General features: G+C 40.2%; 1 protein-coding gene across 1 annotated transcript in view; it reads left to right on the top strand.

Annotated features, from left to right (window-relative positions):
- Positions 1-18,234, top strand: part of Plekhg1 (pleckstrin homology and RhoGEF domain containing G1) — a 210,956-nt gene that overhangs the window by 123,239 nt on the left and 69,483 nt on the right. Inside the window, exon 3 of the mRNA XM_071612913.1 lies at positions 3,874-4,379. Coding sequence (XP_071469014.1) covers positions 3,885-4,379 — 495 coding nt within the window. The 5' untranslated portion in view covers positions 3,874-3,884. The remainder of the gene's footprint in view (positions 1-3,873; positions 4,380-18,234) is intronic.

Genomic DNA, 18,234 nt, shown 5'->3' with positions numbered 1-18,234 from the left:
TTAGCTAATTGGCACTTATAAGAATGACTGTGACCCTCAGGTGGGTCAAGCCAGCTTATTTGGGGGTTTTCCTGGTCAAAAGGTCTACCTGAGAAGTTCGATTGGCAATGTTTGGCAAGAAGTTCTCAGAAATTATTCTATTATTAGCCCTTTGCTTGGGATTTAGGAAGACGAGAATTTTTAAGAACAAGCAAATTATACAAGTGTTAATTTTTCACTCTAGGCAGAAGAAAAAGCTTTCTTGCTCTCCACTTTTCTCTCTGGTGTTTCAGTTTATCATAGAAAATCAGTAACACCAGTATCTATGACACAACAGCCATCTCCCAGATGGACCCCAGATGAGGTTTTAGTTCTCCTAATTTGTAACAATAGTTTGCATTAATAGATGGAGTTTGAAAAAAAAAAAAAAAGAACAAACCAAGCTGAATTTTTCTCTCTCTCTATTCACAATAATAATAGTGGATTGTTAATAATAGTGAACAGAGATTGATATGGTCAACTTAAATCTTACATAATAATGTAATAACCTAGAAGATCTCTGCATCACATTGTCCAACTAAACTATCTGTGAGCCACATAGATATTTTATTCTCGAGTAGTCACATTTTTAAAAAAAGTAAAATGAGATGTGAAAATAAATTTAATAAGATTTTTTTTCAATCACAGTTCCAAAATATTATTTCAGCATGTAATTAATATAAAAATGATTGAGTTGTGTTTTGTAATTTTTGTTCCATATTATGTCCTTGAAGTCTAAGGTATATTTTACACCTAGAGCACATCAAAGTTTGGACTGGCCACATTTTAAGTGCTCAATAGCCATGGGTAGCCAGTGGCCACTTCACTTAGCAGCACACCTCTAAAGATAAATATTAATAATTGGCAAATTGTATTAGAAAGAATAGTCCAGACAGGGTGGAAATCTTAAATTATTTTGAGGGAAGTGAGAACAAGACTAGACGGTTTTTATGAGGTACATTTCCTTCTATGAGAAAACTATAATTATCTTCTAAGCAATGAGTCAACATAAAAAATGTTATCCATTAGCAAATGCAGTCTCGTATTACATGATATTATTCAACCTGACTTTAAATGTCCCACTTCTGTCATTGGCAATTTTGGAAAGTATTTAGTTTGGGGCAGTAAATTTGGCTAATGCTACGCATACCAAATATCTGCAGTATTTGATTTTATAAAGTGCCTAATTGGCAACCTGAATAATAGATGGCTTCCAGTGATCTCAAGTACATGGCCTGGTTTTGGAACATATGAAGGCTTTTCTGGAACAGTACCCAATTCATGTTGCTGTTTGATTTATCCACAAAGGCATCCCCTGTTGCTCTAAGTTTCACATCCGACTTTTTCTCAGCTTCAAAAGTCATTTTTAAAGCAATACCATCAGTAGCAGGCCAACACGGTCTCCTTTGAAAACAATTTTTATTCCTCTCTAAACCCTGGACAGCCCATATTGGCTACCTTGGAGTAAGTAGATAAAAGAAATGAGTCTCTTTGTTGGGTTTATTTTTGGTTGTCCTGATAATAAGTACACTGCCAAGTGTTTTGTAACTGTGTTAAAAAGTTTCCTAGACTAGAGGAAGACTAATTCTTTCCCAGTTAGGAAATTAGAACTTGCCCTGGAGATCAGCCTATCCAGATCTGTGAGGGTAGGTTGTTTGATCTAGAACTTTCCAGATGTCCTTGCCTTTTATGTTGAGTGCATTCAACTTACATTTGGTCTTAAATCATAGCCTCATTTGACCCTTGAAACCTGAAAGAATCCTTCGTTCTTCCCATTCCCTATGGTGAACTCAATCTCAGGGTTATGGTTATGGTTATGGTGGAGGCCCAAGGGAAGAAACTCATTGCATCTGTTCCTATTTTGAGCTGCTCAGGACTTTCCTAACACTAGTCCTGCACATGGGCAAGTGTCCTCTGCATGCCCAAATGCCTGGCTGCTTCTCAAACTTTTGCCACACTCAAGTTGGATCAAGCTTTTTAGGTCAAGTGCATTTTAACTACTGGTCAATCCATGTTTTATAGGCCATAAAGTTGTTACAGAGCAAACAAAAAAATAATTGCAAAAGCTTTTAAAATCGCAGCAAACTCATACCATGTGTTAGCAGTTATGCTGATAAATTGCTCATTTCCTACAATTTCTTACCATTCTATCTTGTGAACCCAGAGTTCCTTTATTTTATATTCATAATTTTAACATTTTCTTCATACATTTGCACTAATATTTGCCATGAATCTAATCTAGAAAAACTCAGTATGTTGAAGGATTTTGATGTTTGTTTTTCTTTGTATCAGGATTGAACCCAGAAGTACTTACCCCCAGAGCCACATCCTCAGCCCTTTTTATTTTGATACAGGGTCTCAGTTGCTTAGGGCCTCACTAAATGGCTGAGGCTGGCTTTGAACTTGCAATCCTCCTGCTCCGCCTCTGACTCGCTGGGATTACAGGCATGTGCCACTGTACCCAGTGAACTCTTCATGTTCTAAAAATAATGATGCCAGTGGTTTGAACTCTATTATAGAATCAAAACGAACTTACATTCCCCTTGAAAACTGATCATTAATGTATATTATTGTTAATGTATTGTCATAACCTTCCAAACATAAATTTCACTCCTTTCCAATAAAAACACATAAACATGGATTCGGATAGTAAGGTAACCTGCCCAAATGAGCAAATATCATCATCAGTCACATTCTTTATCACAGGTCATATCGTCTCTATATACCTGGAATGTCATTATTTTAGGGGTAAAAAATGTTGATTCTGCTTTATGGAATGAAGAAGCTTGAAACGTTGAGTATTCCATCAGAACAGCTCTGAAAGTTTAATTTGCATGAGAGCCTTTGGGACCCAGGGTCATTTTTAAGTGCTGTGGGTATTGAGCGACCGTCTGACCTGGTGGATAGATATGCTTTCTTATGAATGACAACAGCCTGTTTCTCCTAAGTGTTCTTGTAATTTCCTTCTATATTTATTTGTATACTTACTAATGGGATGGGGGTCTTTAATTTGTTTGTTTTTCATGCCTAGTATTAGAAAATTATCTTCGATGTGTTGCTTCTTTAGTGTTGTGTACAGTGAAATGTACAGTTGTTGGTGTCACTTAGATCCTAATACTTCCAGGAACCTTGCTTAATATTCTTTGAGATTGTGGTGAAAGACTTAAAAATCTCCAGTGATAATCCTCAAAACTCTGTAAGAATCATGGAGGGTGCTTTTTTTTGTTTTTTTGGTACCATGGATTTAACCCAGGGGTGCTAACCTGGGTTAGCCCCAGCTCATTTTATCTTTTCTTTTGAGACAGGGTCTCATAAGTTGCTTGGGGCCTTGCCAAGTTGCTGAGGCTGGCATATCATAAGTTGATCCTCCGGCCTCAGCCTCTTGAGCTATTAGGATTACTGGCATGGGCCAGTGCACCTGACCGGAGGATGCCTCTTAAATACATAAGAATCACTTGTGTGCTTGTTAAAGTTATAGATTGCTCAGCCCCAACCTCTAAGCCTTTAATTTAGTAAATCTAGACTGAAGTGCACACATGAATCCTTCCAGGTAGTCACACTTGGAGACATTGGATGTATTTCTTAGACTTTCATGTGTATGCATCACACTGGGATCTTGTGAAATGCAGATTCCAGGTCAGGAGGTCTAGGGCACAGCCTGGGACTGCGTTCCCATCAGGCTCCCAGGCAATGCTTCTGAAGCCCTCGCTTTGCATCTCGGGCCCTCTCTCTTTCTATAACTAACTTGGCACCATTTGGTTATTGACTGTATAACTGCAGGCCAGGTTCTGACTTCCTTTCAACCCTCTCACCTTGCTTATCCTGTCTTTTTTATTTTTTGTGCTACGCATGTAGATGGGCACCGGATGCGTCTTGAAGCAGCATCAGCTGTGACAGAAGATCCCGATCCTGAAACAACAGCTGAAGGATCCCTGTCCCCAGAACCAAAGACCATGGAGCTCTCTGACAGTGACAGACCCATCAGCTTTGGCTCCACCTCATCCTCAGCCTCTTCCCGCGACAGCCATGGCTCCTTTGGCAGCAGAATGACCTTGGTTTCAAATAGCCACTTGGGCTTATTTCACCAGGATAAGGAAGCAGGGGCCATAAAGCTGGAGCTGGTTCCAGCACGGCCGTTTTCCAGCAGCGAGCTGCAGAGGGACACCCCTGCTGGGCCGCAGAACATGGACGAGAGCCATGAGAGGCAGCCCAGGACCCCATGGAGAGTGGACACAAATGGGGCGTCCAAAACCACGGCAGACACAGCCACCAGCCCCAAGCTCCTCTATGTGGATAGGGTTGTGCAGGAGATTCTAGAGACGGAAAGGACTTACGTGCAAGATTTGAAAAGCATCGTGGAGGTAAGGCAAGCTTCGCTTTTCCAAGTTTGTCAAGCAGGAGAAATAGGCTTGCAAAATAAAGAGCAAAGCCAAGCTTTTCAATGTGGGGGATATGTGTGTTGTCGCCTAAGATGCACAGAGGTATTAAAGTTTAAACAGATGGTTATGTAGCTAGCACTGGGCTCACTGGGTGAATTCCTCTTCATAGTTGCACTAATGAGTCAGTGTGTGTCAGGAGTAAGGATGATACTGTGCATGTACCAGTATGCTGTGTTCATAAATCCCACATCAGAGTGCCAGAGTGCCTTGCAGCTTGGAGCAGGCGAGAGGATGGGATGGGCCTTCAAGCCTCCCAGCAAATAGGTGTCAGGTGTATCTGACTGAACCCATTGGGGTAAGCTGTTCTTAACCCTCATCACAGTTCTCCACTTGCCTTGGAGTTTCTGATTTTAATAGCCAAGGGTGTAGCCCGAGGAGTGGGAGATCCTCAGGTGCCTCTAATACGCTAAGCCTGGAGCCACTGTTCTAGGTTAGGCCTATGCTGGTTGGTGTTTGGGGGAAAGGAGTGAAGGATAGAAGAAAAACCATGGGCTCTGTTTTGTCTTGAGTGTTTCCTTTCTGTTCACTTTTATAGTAAACAACTTAACATGATTTGTGTAAATTATTTTGTTTTTAAATTATTTGCATAAATTATTCCACGTGAATTGAACTCAGCTCTATGAGCCAGATCATATCCTCTGGAAATCCATTTATTGACTTTGATTTATAAGCAGGTTTTTGAGCATAATGAATGACCAGTGGTTCCGGGTATGGTAGTGCATGCCTATAATACCAGCAGCTTGGGAGGCTGAAGCAGGAGAATCACAAGTTCAAGGCCAGCCTCAGCAACTTACTGAGGCCCTCAGCAACTTGGAGAGATACTGTCCCAAAATTAAAAAAAAAAAAAAAAAAAAAGGCTGGGGATGTAGCTCAGTGGGGTAAAGTGCCCCCAGGGGTTCAATTCCCAGTACAAAAAACCTAAATAAATAAATAAAATGAGCAGTGAAGCTCAGATGTTAACTCATTCCTAATTTATTATTAAGAATATACTATTCAATAGAAAATTTGTATATTACAAAGCTATACTAACTTTGCTGCCTATTAAGATTAAATTCTTTCATTTGTTAATACCTATTGCCTATTTTAGACTTCTTATTTAAAATGCGCTTCAGAATGTAGTGGACTATTTGCTAATAAGCACATTCTGTACTAAATAAATACATTCTTATAGCATTAGCCCCTCAAAAAATAAAATAAAATAATTTAAAGCATGATCGATGTGTTAAGTTCCACAAATGATAGAACAGACACTGTCTCCTAAAATAGTTATGACATAACTTTCCAGTAATAATAGAAAAGTCAATTGATGCTCAACTAAAACAATATGTGGTACCAAATGTAGGACCAAGTTGGCCAACTTTTTAAAAAATTGACAATGATGTCATTTGTACTTGAGAAGAAATATCTATGAATCAGCCAAAAGTTTTACAACCTCTCAGGAAAGTTATTAAACCTTTCTTTGGTTTATGCTTTTTTTTTTTTCCTTACTTTCTTAGAAATTTCTCCACTTAGTCAGAGTTTACCTTACTAAGAAAGAAGCCTTTAGTTCCTCAACTGGTATTACATGAAGTCTCTTCTACCCGAGACTGATTGATTAACGTTAGGTAGAAAAATAAAGAATAAGATTTGAATGAAAGGAAACAAACGAATTTTTTCTCTAAGAAAGTTTTAGTGTAAGTCATAGTTGAAGCAGTCCAATGTCCTTGCCTTTTTTCCTGTAACCTTGAGTTAATCATATTTTGCACTTGGATTTGGGGAGCTTTTTCATATAGCCCCAGATAGTAAAAAGTTTAGGCTTCTGAGCCTAAGGTCCCAGTGTCACCAGTATGCAATTCTGCTGTGGGGGCTCAAAAACAGTGATAGTCACTGTAAATGAATAGTCCTAGAAATATGAACAAATCTCTAGAGCCCAACTTAATCGAAGGGCCATAGTCTGCTGACCCCTGTTTCAGACTCCAAATCTGTGCCACACCTCAACTGTAAGATGGTACCTGCACAGGGTTCTTTGAATTCTATTAAATAATAGTGAAATCATGTACAACAGTGCCTGGCACATGGTAGGCAATTAATAAATAGAATATAATCAACACCAGCCCGGTATGAATCTGCTGCTTAAGAGTAATCAACATTTATACTATGTTTCACATTAAATATTTGCCAAAAATAATCAGGTAAGCCAGTTCATAACAGAAATTTAATTAGGAAAAAAAGTTTTAATGGGCAGCTCTGATTTTATTATCTTGAATAAAATTGGATTATTTCTAATGACCCCACTGAAATTCAGAGGTGGGACATCCAGAGGCAGAGGCAGAAGGGGTATTGGGAGGGGCAGGTTGGTGAAGATGAGTCCTGCTGAATAGGGGCACCCAGTTTGGAAGAACTAAGCTCCCCTTTGTTCTGGAAGTCTCCAGAGCGCTGTGGGTCACTTGCCCATTCCACCTAGAAAACTCTCAAATCTAACCAGATAATCATAGGCTGCGTATCTCAAGAAGCTGAAGAGAGGATTTTGAATATTTTCCCTGTAAAGAGCATCCTGTTAATAACAGCTATGATAAGTTCTTACCATACCTAAAAGACAAATTTTCCTTAGTTGGCTCTTCCTAAGCAAGAATTGTTTCTGGCAGGAAAAAAAAAAAAAAAACTAGTATAGTAATTTATAGAGATAACCAGTGATTTATCTTCCTTTATCTAATAACACATTTTCTGAGTTTGCATACTCAGCTTTATTGAATCTCATTTAACTAATATCAATCAATACTCATTTCAAATTTAATCAATTTTCCCCAAAGACTGTACATTTTATTTATGTATATGCCATATAGATGCATAATCTCCATGACTTGGGATTCGATTTCATTTTCAGGATTTGTGAACAGTAACATTTTTGTGAAAGATCATTGATACATGAATTCATTCAAAACACACTCACATAAGACAGTGGCTTGACTTGTTCCACATGGTCCCAAATATCAGAGTAGCTTATTTCTGAGAAGTTGTCCTTCTTAATTGGACAGTAGGATTCCTGGATGTTGGTCACACATGCAAAGCAAGTCATGGGCCTTCTTTCCCATATGCAGAGATAACATTAAAATAATCCAAAACATACAAATTCTTTTCTTTCCCTTGCCAGTTGGGGATTCAGAAATGAGCCCCTTAAATGATTTCTGAAAAGTTAACTAGAAATATGTTGTTGTTATTGTTGATTTTTAATAACTTCATTTTATTTATTTTTAAAATGTGGTGCTGAGAATCAAATCCAGCGACTCCCACATGCTAGGCAAGCGCTCTACCACTGAGCCACAGCCCCAGCCGTCTGTTGTTGTTCTTACTCCTTATTCTTCATTTCTTTTTTTTGTTTTAGAGAGAGAGAGAGAGAGAGAGAATTTTTAATATTTATTTTTTAGTTTTCAGCGGACACAGCATCTTTGTTTGTATGTGGTGCTGAGGATCGAACCCGGGCCGCACGCATGCCAGGCGAGCGCGCTACCACTTGAGCCACAGCCCCACCCTCTGTTGTTGTTCTTACTCCTTATTCTTCATTTCTTGCATTCCTCCCCAGGCCCTCTGGACCCCAGTCCCACCTGCTTGGCTATTCTATTCCATTCTCTGCTCCTTTACCCAACTTCCTGGCTATTTGTTTTTGTACACTTGACATTTGGGGGAGGTAAGATCTTGACTATCACCCATGCCCAGAACAACAATGGGGCTCTTATTTCCATCTTTATATATGGCTCTTGGCACATTCACAGATAAAATGAGATGATAAATATGAAAGCAACTTAAAAGTAAAATAACCAGTGATACAGTTTGTGGAGAGATGGAAATCCATAGTTGGTGAGCAGAAAATAAGGGTCTCTTTCATGTTTAATGGGACCTTCAATTGACTGAGCAAGGGCTCTCCTGGGCAGAGTGAGTTTCTTTAATCTTTCTAAATGATCTGTAAAAGAGCCTTTGAGAGCCTCATAAGATCGGGCCTCAGATAGAGTTCATGGCCTGTTTTACCCTTTTAGTAAAGTTTTAAAATAGTTCATAATGTTGAATAATGCTGTATAATTGGAAGCTAAATTCCCACTACAAATGCCATCTTTGAACTTTCAGATACTAAATTAGGTCATCCCTTGGGATGTCAAAGATGTGTAGTTTGTGAAAAAAAGTGAGTAAAATAAGTATAGCATGTATTTTGACTTTTATCTGTCATACACCAGAGACCTAAAATTCTTCAAGTATCTTCATCCATAAAGTATATTTAAAAACAAAGAAGTGAATATTTTAGCCTTGATGTCCAAAATTTAAACATCCAGAGCTTAAGTGTGTCTTTGCTGGAAGACTTTTTGTGGTACTCCAAAGCTGTAGCTACACAAGGATTCAGGTAGTAACCTCTACCCCCAGCTGTTGTATTTCTGAGTCTATGTGGCTCCTTCCTTATTGGGTAGACAGACAGGTAGAAGAGAGAGGGGTACTTTCTGCATACTTAGTGACTTGAAATACGTGGAAAGCTATTCTGCCTGTGGCAACAATTTAGAGAGCAAGTTGCTTTGAGCTCTGGTGGTATCGGATGACTTGGAGGGATACCTAGCTTGGGGGGGGGGGGAGCAAGACTTCACCCAAACGTGTGCAGAATGAAAGAAGGAAACCTGTACCCACGCTGGGGAGTTGGTGCAATGGGTCCACCACATTCTCTGCCCAGATACTCAGCTGGGGGCCTTGCGAGATGTCTGTGATGGGATAAAGGGGACTCTAAGCTGGCTCTTGTCCTGAGGTCCCCTTCCCTTGCAGATGACACTTTCAAGTTTGGAGACAGTTTCTAATAAAGCTTGGCTTCCCAGGGGCCTGTGGGAGACAGAATTGCCTGGTGTGGAGAGGGCCCTGTGCTGAATGGTTGTATGTGGCATTCCCCAGACCAGCCTCAACTCCCCTGCAACCCCACCAAAGAAGAAAGCTTATGAGCCCAGGAGAAGGCTGTTGAGAGAGGGAATTGTTACAGATTTTATTGTCTTTTCTTTGCAGATGTCCTGCTTGATACCCTCCGTCCAGTTTAAATAGCTCTTATTCTGCTGGCACTTTTTACGAGGTTCATTTAGAGTAAAGTTTTTTGAGTACTGAAGGGAAAAAAAGTGTTCCATGCTGGAGTGTAAGACTTGGCAAGGATTGTTTTTAATGAAGCCTTGTAACGTGGGTGGATTTAATAGGGAATGTACACTGTAGTACTTGGCGTAATTTAACGTGCTTTTTCCTTTTACGTGGCATTTGAGCACTTTTATGTGAATGTATCTCTTTACTTTGTCCTCTAAGAGCTTTTAGCATAATGGGTGAATGAGCCCTTCCCTAAGACCATTCAAGATCTCTAATGACTTAGAGGCTGACCTGTTGGCGTTCTGCTTATGTAGAAGCTGTTCTTTAAAGAATGCTTCTAATTACTGTGCATGGAACCTCACTTGGATTATTCACTTTATTATCTCTTTTCATTATTGTTGTTACCATTATTATTTTTGTGACCCTTCCTCTTCACCCTACCTGGCTCCTCTGTCTTATCATCCCAACAGCAGCAGCACAGACATAGAAGGTGGTAACTCTGAGTGATTCGGGGTGTCCTGTCTTCTACTTGTTGCCATCTAATTTGGAAGACTGAGCAGGGAGTTGGCTTTCCACTTATTTCCATGCCTAATGGGTTTTCCCATTTGGGATATTTTGTAAATATCTTCTGATTGATTGCTAATGACCAATGGAAACAGTTCCAGGTGGGCAGCATTTGGAAAAAGCAATGAGGTTTGCAGGGTTGCTAAGGTTGTTGGCGGTAGGCAGAGCTCATGGGTACCAATGACTGGTTTTCTCCAAACTTTGGAGCCAGATCTTGAGTCAAACTTAGGAAAGTCATTCTAAATGTCTACATTGGTCAGATTCTCCAGGGAACATGGTAGGCAATGAGTGTCACCTGACATCTTAAGTTTTGTAACCATTCTAATATAGCTATAAAAATGCTATGTGGACACCACTTCTAAATTTTGTTTCAACAACAACAAAAACATTAAAGAATAACATCAGCAGCAACTAATATTTGAGTGCTTGCCATGTATCAGGCACAGTATTGAGCATTGATATTCTTCCAGCCCCATCATGTGGGTACTATTATAGTTCCTACTTTAACTGGAGAATATTGAATGTACAAAGGATAAAGTAGCTCATTCAAGGTCATGTACATAGTGCTAGAGACGGACCAGAGCTCAGGTGTTGCTCCAAAGCCGACTCCTTTCATTGCTAGTCTACACTGTTCTCCAAATCTCCTCTTAGACCCCAACCGAGTTAAGTGTTTCCAGCCTCTCTCTCAAGCTGTCTGCCTCAGGCACCAGCAGCAGCATAGACATTTTGGACCAGAGAGTTCTCGGCATGAACAATAGCCATGTGCATGGTAGGACATCTAGCAGCAAACCTGGCCTCTGTTCATTCAGTGCTGATACAACTCCCATTGTCCCTACTTGTGACAACCAAAAATGTCTCTGGACATTGCAAAATAAAACCCCTGGGCAGGGACAAAATTGCCCCTGGTTGAAAACAACTGAAGATTTGGAACATGTAGCATATTAGTAAGGAAAGGATACGCCACATGAACTAATAGACGCCCCCCCCTGCCGCCAAGGCCTGTGGCTTACTCAACGGAGGTTCCTTTCCTCCTCCTGACCACTGTGAGTGGTGGTGGTCATTCAGGCACCCAACCTGATGTGACTCTGCCGTCTTCAATATGCAACCGCCAAGGTTCCTATGACCTGTTCCAAAGGGCAAAAGGACATGGAGACCCACAGGGGAGATTTCTGATGGACACAGTAACACACGTGCCTTCTTCAAACCACTGATGAGAATCTTGCCACATGGTAAGGGAGATTGGCAGGGGGCTAGTTCTGTGACCCAAAAAGGTAGGAAAGGTGTTTTTTGTTTTGTTTTGTGTGTGTGTGTGTGTGTGTGTGTGTGTGTGTGAACAACTGGCAGACTCCACCGTGCATTATGTATAATTGAGACATTCTCATTCTAAAACCTATACCACTATATCTGCCACCACCATCACCAAAAACAAAATAATAAATAAGAAAATAAGAAAGATTTTGATGATGGTTACCTGCTCAGGTTCTAGTTACTCCTTTACTTAATAACCCCATAATATATTTTAGGTGAGCTCTTCATAGGACTTGGAGCAGATTTAGGTAAGTGTGTATTCTTACTGCTCCCTGCCCTTCTTATATGTCTCCAAGGCCCATTTTCTTACCCTTTCTCCCTTCATTTCTAATTGCCACCCCCCATTTTGTCATCTTATTCTTATCCATTTGACCTACCAATAGCACCTTTTGGAATTAAACACCCTAGTGAGTCCCTGGGCTAGAAGGAGGGCTGTGGGGTGCAGCCTAGTTCACAGGCGGGATGTGCTTATCTTGGTGATGTTCTGGAAACCTTGAAACTGGAAGGGGATCAATGAAAGGAATGGATTTAACCTCACCAGCCATCAAAAGCTTAATGGAACAGTGCTTACAAGCTGCAAGTTTCTTGCTCACATTGACAAAATAATTCCTGTAGCCATCCTGAGAAGCCAAAGTGAGAAGTGGGGTCAAAGAAAAAACACTGTGGGAGTTGTCTTGGCGCCATGTTGGGTCTTACGCTCCCTCAGTCCACCAACATCGTTACAGATGTTTCTCTATGAGAAATTGAAGTCCAGTTGCATCTTTTCAGAAGTAATCTTTTAGAAAATAAATTCACCGCTGATAGAAGAGTCTGCTTACACTGTTAGCCTTTCCCTGGGGTACATTTTTCAAGTTAAGAACTTTTGGGCACTAGCATAGTGATCACTAACTGATATTGTAATTAGCATATAATGATATTCCTTGGTGTTGCCCAAGAAATGCAAAATCTCAGCTAATATCAAGGTTTCTCTTGAGTTCCTGACAATCCTGACTTATTTCTTGAAACTTGAGGCTGGGGAGTTAGTTGAGATCAATCTAAGGAGGTCCAGGTATTAGAGGAACGAGTCAGTCTTTGTAGTCCATTCTTCCCCGTTCACAACAGTGCATGAGCTGAGAAAAGATTATAGATAGGGAGTGTATTTGTTGTTGTTTTTGTTTTTGGGTGTACCAGGGATTGAACTCTGAGGCTCCCAATCACTGAGCCGCATCCCCATAGGGAGTGTTTTTACTCCTGGATCAAATGGCTAAGACTCTAGAAAGAAAGGTGGCAGAGGGACAGAGCTATCTGAGTTCCAAAGTGCCTCCAATCAGTTCCACCGCAGTATGACATAACGTTATTTCTTAAAATCACTCACTGTGCAAAATCACTTGGGGGAAATCAGACTTAGAGTAAAGTGAAATACTGAGCAAAGCACTCAAAAACCTTATTTTAAAAAAAGGTAGTTATCTAACAAAAATACAAGCACAATTTTATACATGTTAAGTGGCTAAAAACCACATATGTAATATAGTTATTATGACACTGTATAAACAAAGGCAAATTTTAGAAAATTCAGATTGTTCCCTAACATATTAATTTGGATCGGGACATATTCTTATTTCCTAAACAAACGTTTCATCAGAGCTGACTATACTTATTTTTTGGAGTACTGTGACTTGTTCCCTCTCCTCTTTGCTCAGACTAAAAGATGAAAGAATATGCATGCCAGAAAGCATGGCCTGCATTTTTTGTTTCTACCTTATAAGAAAAACTGGTTTAAAAGACTTCCAAAAGACACTGTCTTAGCAGTGTAAGAGTCGACTCATTTCTGAAAACCAGCACCACGGCTGCTCGTAAATACAAATAGCTGTAGGGAATTTCCCCCTTAGTGAAAGGATTTGCCTAGTTTGGTCAAAGAGTATTGTGCAAACTATAGCATCTGCTGCCTGTGAAACTCAATACACAGAGGAGACTTGCTATGTCCATATTTCTGATGTTTAAAAATTAGAGTAATAATCACCTTGCAGACGGGGAGTTAGCATATAAGGACAAGCAGCATAATAAAGGAAAGTAAGTCATTGATAGAAGCTGTACTTTTCACAGACATTACGGGTGTCTACATTTTATTTGCATATTCAAGTATTTTTAAAAATGCCCACAACTTGGGCCAGGAGATTCAGCTCAGTGGTGGAGCATTTTCCCAGCATGGGAAAGGTTCAATCACAAGCACAGCAAACAAACAAACAAACAAAAACCCTGCAACTCAAAGTCCCTTCTCATTCTATTAGACTTTGCTTTTAGGGCAACATTTTTACTTTAAATGAAAGGGCATTTCAAAAAAACTTCAGTTAACTCAGGTGATTGAGTAGCTGTTATTACTGGTCTGCTAAAGAGCTGCTAATATATTTCAAAGACTGCCTGTGGGCAAAATTCTATTGAAGATTTGCTAAAACAGGTCCTTTCGGTTGAGTTAGAATCATGCTGCTTTTTGGGTGTGTGCCATCTTGAATATTCAGTTATACTGAGTGGGTAGAAAATTATAGAATTCAAGAAATTATGTTCTAAACAAACCAACCTGCAGCTGGGAAAAGTTTCCCGTGGCCAGAAACACCTTCCAAAGACAAAGTGTTCCTTGCACCTTGTACAGCTAATCACAGAGGACAGTTTACCCAGGTCATGGACTAAGTCTCGTGTGAGTGTCCACACAATCCTATTCCATGACACCCAGAGGAAAGAGGCAGCTTCTGCTGATTCATGATTTGTCAGCTCCTTATTTCAGTAGTTAACTATTCTCTGATCATTTATGTTTTCAATGTCTCCTCTTCCCACTAAAGTTTGTTTCTCCACTTAAAGGGAGTGACATTGTTCTAGTTGTGATATTGCATGGAATTTCTGAAACTTTTTCTTTTAGTTGTTGATAGACTTTATTTTATTTATTTATATGTGGTGCTAAGAATCGAACCCAGTGCCTCACACATGCCAGGCAAGTGCGCTACCACTGAGCCATAGCCTCAGTCTGAAACCATTTTTAATGGTAAAATAAACATACATAAAAGTAACCATTTTAACCAATTTTAAGTGTACAGTTGCACAGGAATGAAGCACATTCACATTCTTGTGCAGTCATTGCCAAATCCAACTTCAGAACTTTCTGTATCAGGCAAACTGAAACTCTGCCTATTAAACCATAATCCCCCATCCCCTACCCTCCACCCCAGGTAACCACCATTCTGCCCTCTGTCACTGAATTAAGCACTCTAGGTGCCCTTTTTAAGTGGAATCACATAGTATTTGTCCTGCTGTGACTGGCTTCTTTCATTCAGCGGAGTGTCTTCAGGATTCATCCATGGCATTGAATTTCTTTCCTCTTAAAGGCTGCATAATATTCCATTGTGTGTTTACACATTTTGTTTAACCTGTTGATGAATACTTAGTTTCTTCTAATTGCATGGAATTTTTGATTTGGTAGAATCACACCCAATTTTAGAACAGGAGATAGCTCAGTTAAGTCCGACTACAGATTCTGAAAGAACAAGAATAGTTGTATGGCTTATAAAAGTTTACATAGAAGTTTTATATCCCTCACAGGCAGGATTGCATCTGACATTTAGTTGGCTATCAGAAGATATTTGCTGATTAAATACTCAGCTGTGAACATTTGCAGTAAATATTTGCTGTCGTTTTTATGCATGAGGAAATGGCGAGCCAAAGATCACAGTGACTTCTCCAACTGGGGGCAAATCCTAGCTCTGTCACTTGTTACCTTTGATCTTGAACAATTGCTTAACTTCTGTAATCTGAGGTTTCTTCCTCTTAAGACAGGGGAGATATTGGGAACCTGGGACACTGTAAGGATTAGATGAGTAAATGCCTGGTAAAGTGCTTTGCAGAGGCCCAGCCAGCGTAACCCTTGATATGCTGAAACCCCAGACCCACAGAAAAATATTGGCAGTGCCAAAATGTATCCTAGTCCTGCCTCCCATTCACTCCAGTTGGAAACAACTGGAAAAAACCAGGAGCATTTTACTGAGTGCCTCTTGTGTATCAGTTAAATACGTGTGAATGAAATTTTCTAGAAACACATGACTTTCCTTGCCCAGTTCTCTCCGTCTCGGCCATTGCCAGGGATAGAGCTGGGCCTGGGAGAATGTGAAGGGAAGGGCCTGTCACTTCTTCTATATCAGTGACCACATAATTCAGGTGAAACCAGAGCGTGAGACAGAAGGAGATGGGAACAATTAGGATCATTTGTGACTTCCTGGGACAAGTCTAAAGCCATCCAGAAATTAACTTTTTTCCCCTAGTTCTAGTATAGGTAGCTTTTTGGGAGTGAGAAACTGTCTTCCACCATCATTGATTTAGCAGAATCACGCCAAATTTTAGACCAGATCTTTCTGGGTTTGTCCACATGTGGTTATTAACAGGCCAGCTGATGCTCTGGGAACCTATTTTGCAGATCTATTTTGTTCTGAACTAGGAGCTCCCCTCAAAGTTTCGGGTCTTTTTGGAAACAGAATAAGGACAAAAGGGTTACTGATAGAATATGTAGACTTGCTTATATCCAAAATTATCCAGAATGTTCAAAAGAAAATCTTACTTGGAGAAAATTCTTACTTCAAAAATAGGAATGAATGCAACATCATAATGATCCCTTAGGAGAAACACCCAATTAACTGGTCATCAACTAGATTTATACCTAGGATAGTCAGCCCTCATAAACAGGTTCAAAGGGGCCATTATTTGAGCAATTAAAAGCTATCACTTGAGAAATCTGGTTAGGAGGAGCAACTGAAACCTAGGGATTCTTCTAAAGCAGAGGCCACTGGTGAGACTCCTCTGGGAACTTTCACAATTCCTGCTCCCTCACCTGCACCCTGGGCTGAGGGATCCTTCTCTGTGGGGCTGGAACCAGTTTTCCTTAAAGCTCCCCAGTCCCTGTAGACGGTAAAAGTTGAGATCTGCTGTCCAAGCAAGAATTTTTTTCCCTTTGTTCTAAAGCAAACAACAGACTTTTTTTTTTTTTTTTTAAAGCAACACAAATTACCCCTTTATCCCCATGGAATGTAACAAAATTCCCAAAGGCACAGACTTAAAAAATCTACAAGAACTGAACCCAGATCCTGGCTCTGACACTTGTCTGGATATTCTTGGATAAGTCATTAAACTTTTATGAGTTTCATTTCCCCGGCCCCACAGGTAAAATGGGAGTAAGAGGATTGTTGTGCAAATTAAATAAGATCATCCATGTGGAACACTTAGCACAGTGTGAGGCATACAGAAAGCATTCAAATGAGAATTATTATTATTATTATTATTATTATTATTTTGATCATTCACGTCATCCATATTATTTGGACAAGGCCAGGAATTTCTAGTAGGTTTTAAAACACTAAAACATTGAGCTTGCTAATCTATGCTGAGTTACTATTTCACAATGTTATTTTGACAGTAATTTAAAAGGATCTGTTACAGTTGCTGCAGTTTTTAGCTTACCTGACATACCCTACTTGCAGTTGGAATTCATTTCTAACAGAACAAAAGGCTGTGATGGTTTCAAAATTATGATTTGAGCTCAAACTGAGGTTTATTTAATGACCAGAGCTCTGGTCTGGACTCCAGTTCCACGCTGACAGTCAGCTGCGTGCCCGTGGACAAACAGCCACTCTGACCTCAGCTTCTTCCTCTATTAATGGGACTAATTCAAAAAGCCTCAATCTGTAGATGCCTGGCGAGTGCATCCCCACCAGCCTCAGCTCTCAAGAGGTCCTTTGAGCCGCCAAAATAGATATTTCAAACACCAAACAGTAAATCCTGTGTCTTTACCCAGAGAGAGGCCCAGGCTTTCACTAAGAGCCTATTTTACAGTACATGTTTAAAATAAGCTTAATTATTTGGTTTCCTAGCCTACAGCAATTGGAGGGGGTGGGAGGAGGTGGATATGGCTTTACCAAGGAGCCAGAGGAAAGAACCCTTGGACTAATTAGTGTAAGGCCAGTAGGAATGGTGCAGATTCACCCCGTCACCCTGGTGAGTTGTACTTGTGAACTGCAGCCCCGAGCAGAACTGAACTCCTTTCTGATGCACCTCAATATCAAGAAACTTCCACGTAGGCATTGTGTTAGCTACAGCATCTAAAATGCCTCGCCTGACTCCTGGCCTTCGTAAACAGAATGACAATTTAATGGTAGTGAACTTTTTAAATGCTTTATATTGCAGCAAACTACACATAACTTGAAGTTTCAGTAGAATTAAGTGCGCTCAGCGTCCATCAGCCTCAGATGCCATCTGTCCCCAGCTCATCTCTACCCTCTCCAACAGGAACTGTACCCATCAAACCCAGTCTACTTTCTGCATCTGTGAAATCTCTCTTCTAGATCCCTCACGCTAGTGGAAGTTTCGTCTCTGTGTAGTATTTTTGCCCTTTGTGGTGTCTGACTAATTTCATGGAGCATGTTCCCAAGGTACAGCCACATTGTAGTATGTGCAGAATTTAATTATCATTAACTCTTAACACTTAGGGAAAGTTCTGTCACAATGACTGATCCCTGAACAAACATGAGATGGCACTTCATTAAAAAAAAAAAAAGTAAGAATCTTCCTTACTCTGTAAGGGGGAGGATTTTTTTAAAAAAGAAAAGGAGCTTCAATCTCTCTCCAGCCCCAAGGGGAGATCCAAGGCTTTTTCTAAATAAGTTTCTTTGTTTTGTTAAACTAATATAAAGAAACCCCACCAGGAAAGCAGACCACAAACCGTGCTGAGAGGCCACAGCCTGAGTCTGCTGTTTGAAATGGCAAAATCCTTCCTAGGAGGGAGGGAGGGAGGGAGGGAGTGTGTGTGTGTGTGTGTGTGTGT

The sequence above is a fragment of the Marmota flaviventris genome, chromosome 6 (assembly GCF_047511675.1).
Source record: "Marmota flaviventris isolate mMarFla1 chromosome 6, mMarFla1.hap1, whole genome shotgun sequence".
Classification (NCBI taxonomy): Eukaryota; Metazoa; Chordata; class Mammalia; order Rodentia; family Sciuridae; genus Marmota; species Marmota flaviventris.
The sequence above is the reverse complement of the archived record's forward strand: the minus strand, read 5'-3'. Positions and strand labels throughout refer to the sequence as shown.